The sequence below is a fragment of the Rhodamnia argentea genome, chromosome 3 (genome assembly GCF_020921035.1).
Source record: "Rhodamnia argentea isolate NSW1041297 chromosome 3, ASM2092103v1, whole genome shotgun sequence".
Classification (NCBI taxonomy): domain Eukaryota; kingdom Viridiplantae; phylum Streptophyta; class Magnoliopsida; order Myrtales; family Myrtaceae; genus Rhodamnia; species Rhodamnia argentea.
In genome coordinates, this window is record NC_063152.1 from 27,217,157 (window position 1) to 27,220,961 (window position 3,805).

At 41.8% G+C, this 3,805-nt stretch overlaps 1 protein-coding gene across 1 annotated transcript; it reads right to left on the reverse strand.

Moving 5' to 3' along the window:
• Positions 1-1,236: 1,236 nt before the first annotated feature.
• On the reverse strand, positions 1,237-2,430 carry LOC115728413. Its single transcript, XM_030658747.1, has 4 exons — positions 2,382-2,430; positions 2,142-2,286; positions 1,932-2,079; positions 1,237-1,869 (listed from the first exon to the last, which is right to left on the reverse strand). The coding sequence occupies exons 1-4, from the start codon at positions 2,428-2,430 to the stop codon at positions 1,237-1,239; spliced, it is 975 nt and encodes a 324-aa protein (XP_030514607.1).
• Positions 2,431-3,805: the final 1,375 nt, after the last annotated feature.

Below are 3,805 nucleotides of genomic sequence, written 5' to 3' on the forward strand. Positions count from 1 at the left end.
ATTTAGGGCAGGCCAGCGCTCAGTAGGTAAGACAAAATCTATATTCGATTGTTTTTTAGACAGCCGATTCATCTTTGATGAGCCTTTAGGCTGCTAGCAGGTGTCATGAAACTTACCGGGGGTCCAGAAGAACCAAATTTTCCAGCTCTAAGATAAAATTCCATCTCGCTCCACATCTTGTCCATCTCCTTATCTGCTTCAGATTTTGGAGCCGGTTCCTTATCTGACCAGAAGAACTTCACAGGAAGCGGTGGCACTTCCGCCCGCATTTCTGTCCTACTTGGTTTTTCCCATACAACTTCTTTCCGACCGACATCATCTTTGTTATCTCTGAATTTCTGAGCAAGACGTTGGAAATATTTAAGTTCTTTCGACCTACTGGATCTCTCCCAACAAATTTCATAGTCGCTCGTGCTCCTACAATCTTTTCTCCCTTGTGCTTGATGCACCCCGACACCCTCTTCGCCTGACTCAGTCAAGATTTCACCGACTTTCTTCTGCTCGTACATATTATCTCAGCAGTCTCCTTTGATGCCGCTGGCCGTTGTGCCAAAAGTCTCAAACCCCTCCGTGCTTTCCTTTCTCTATTCCTTCATGGCATTGCCACCAGCAAACTGTCTCTCTTTATCGGCCCTTTCTTTCTGTATATTGTCTTGAAGAATGTCATCCTTTCCCCATATGCAATCAGCGAGCTTGAATAGTGTATTTTCCCTTGATTCTCCACCTCTTTCCCTCCTAGTTCTGGACTCCCAGTCGCCCCTACAATCATTCCTCACGGTACCATCAGTAGCCGACATTTGCTCTTTCTCTGCATTTCTGTTTGCAAACGCTTTCTTGCCGCTGCAATCCTCATAACTCCTTTTCTTTTGCAATTGTTGGATGCTACAGGACATGCCTGCATCCCCCTCCTTTCGACATTCTAGTTTCCCATATCGTTTCTCCTGCGCTCCGGTCAATTCCAGAGACCTTGATCTGGGAAGTTGACTTCGCTCGGCTCTGATTCGATCCTTCTTTCTCCGGCGCACAAAAGTTTCCTCTTTCTTCCATCACCCGAATCGTTCCCTTTTCATTAACAGAAGAGCCATATGCTCCAGCGTTCACTCCATCGAACTTGATCTCTGCTTTGCCTTTCTCCTACTCCTCCTGTTCATCTTTATCAGCCTGCAACCCTTCATCATCATTTTTACCCCGTGTGCTGTTTCATCCTTTTCCCTCATTCCTTCGCACTACGACAAGCTAAAACTTCCTCTTTCCTCCAGTTGCCCCATCAATGGAAGGACAATCGATTTTTGCATTTGATCGTTCAACATTAATCGCTTCTTCCTCTTTGACCTCCTCTACATCACCTTGCAACCGTTCCTTGACCCACGAAACTCTACTTTCCACATTCTCTTTCCTTCCCGCTTCATCAATCACCAGATCATCCATGCACTCAATGTCATGCTCAACATTAATCGCTTCTTCCTCCTTTTGCTTCTCCACATCATGCTGCAACCATTCATTGACCAACGAAACTCTACATTCCTCATCCTCTTTCTTTCTCGCATTGTTAATCACCAGATCATCCGAGCACTCAATATCAAGCTCCTTAGTAGTTGTCCTTGCGCTGCATAAAGGACTCAACTCACCTATGTCCTTACGTTTTATCTTCTTCCTTATCTCCGTAATTTTCTCAAGCTCACTCCCAGACACATCCTCTTCTGAGCTCGAAGAAGTATCTCCATCTGTGCTCAAGCTTTCTGACCCTTTTGCAACCAAATACTCATCGCCGATGTCATCAGCCTCGGTTGAGCTCTCGGACGAAGAGGACAAATAATCTAAGCTAATATTGGCCTTAGAACCATCTTCAGTCACTGATGGAGTCCTATTCTGGGACACATTCAGCGCAAAATCATCATTAGGGGATTTGAAATTTCTGCCGTTTCCCTCACCCGTTCGCCAAAAACTTTCTCCTCACCAGAGCGTATTGAGTCATCCTCAGAACATGCATTAGACAAGAACTCTTCCCTTCCACACCTTCCATGGCCACCTACACTCTCATCAGACTCAAAGTCTGTGCTCTCCTCTTCATCAGAGTCACTACTAACGTCATCAACAATATCAATGTTCTTACATTTATGAAAACACGGCCAGGCTCAAACCTTTGCGCCATCGGAGGTTTGTGATCCCTGGACTCTTCTTCCTCCTCAGCACTTCCACTCACTGAAATCACTTCGTCACTGTCATCTTCACTGTCTGTAATAGCAATGACCTCTCTGCTGCCATCAACGGCGCTACCTCCGCCTCCTGAAAAAGAGGAGACTCTTTGTCGAGCTCCTCTGCCACTGCTCTCTGCTTCTGGGCCTGAAGTCTCAAGAAGGAGGATGTCACACACTACGCACTTCGCTCCTGAAGAACCGCCTTTCCTTCTATTGGAGAAACATCCGGCATAGGGATCGTCTTTCTTTCTTCGCTTTTGAAGACCGAAAAGGAAATGATGGCAGTGAAATCAGACATGCTAATTAAGATGGCTTGTAGTTGTTGTTTTTTTTTCGAAATGAATTAATTTTCATTTAACTAGCATAAATAATAGAATGCAACAATTACGGTCTAAACATAACAAATTCCAAATGGATTAAGATGGCTTCTAGTTAGCTTCCAACCAAATTGATTGTTTTGCAACCTTTTATTCTTGACTCGCAGTTGTCGCTTGCCATGTTTTTATTTCTAAATTTATGGCAACCTCATGATGCACTTTCTTACTATCAGCTTTCCGTTCACTTACAGGCAACTTGACAGAAAGACAAATGGAGTGAGACGATCGAAAAAATTACGATGTCGACCGGACATTATGATTTGCAGAAGTGGCATGTAGACATCTCTATCGACTAAGGCGATACCTTCAACAAAATAGAACCCGATTTTTTTTCCACCTATCAATTGGGCGAGGAATAAGAGAAATATCGGAATTCGGAGACGGTGAATGGAAGAGTTTCTGCGTATAATATTCATCTAATTACATGATTCGCATGAAACTGGTAGTTTTCAAAGAATTTGCCTTTTCATGTAGAGTCTCGGACACTAAATTTATGTGTATCGATTTTCAAATCACAAGTAATAAGCTTTTTTCTCTTTTCTGGTTTTCATTTGGGCTCTCCAAATCTGCTAATGAGGCTATAAATATACTTGTTCAATCTCTCACTTCTTATTTATCTAAGGAAAGCATCGGCAGGAGCGAAAAAGAGATTTAATTTTGTGAAGACAATATTTACAATAAATGTAAACTTGCAAAATAAAAAATAATCGTACACGCTCATAACAATTGCCAGAAATGGTAGGTCCAGTCAGAATGGTTCAATCCAAAAACGGAGTTGCATATTTATTCATTGATGAATATTCAAAATTTCTAGGAAATTTGACTACCAACCTTAAGATTTCTAGAAATCACAATAGACATGGCAATTCGACGATACTCGACATGATCTATTAGAAATACCAATTCGTGCTTAAAAGAGTGTGCTGAACCTCAGTGCACTAATGCAGCTACTCAAAAAGGATTAATCTTTGTTAAACTCGCACTACTTTCGACTATATACATAAGTAACAACTTATTGAATTAGACGTACTTTCATCGTTGATCAAACACATTGATCTCACATCAACGTTATTATTTAGTAATTTTGCATACGAAAAACCACAACAAAATTAGACTTTTTGGAGGGTGATGTTGATGTATTTGGTCGAAGCCTGCTATTTATTGAATTCTCTATAAATCGATAGCTTATTTCGTTGAAGTTCAATAAAAAATGGAGTGTTGCCTTCCCAT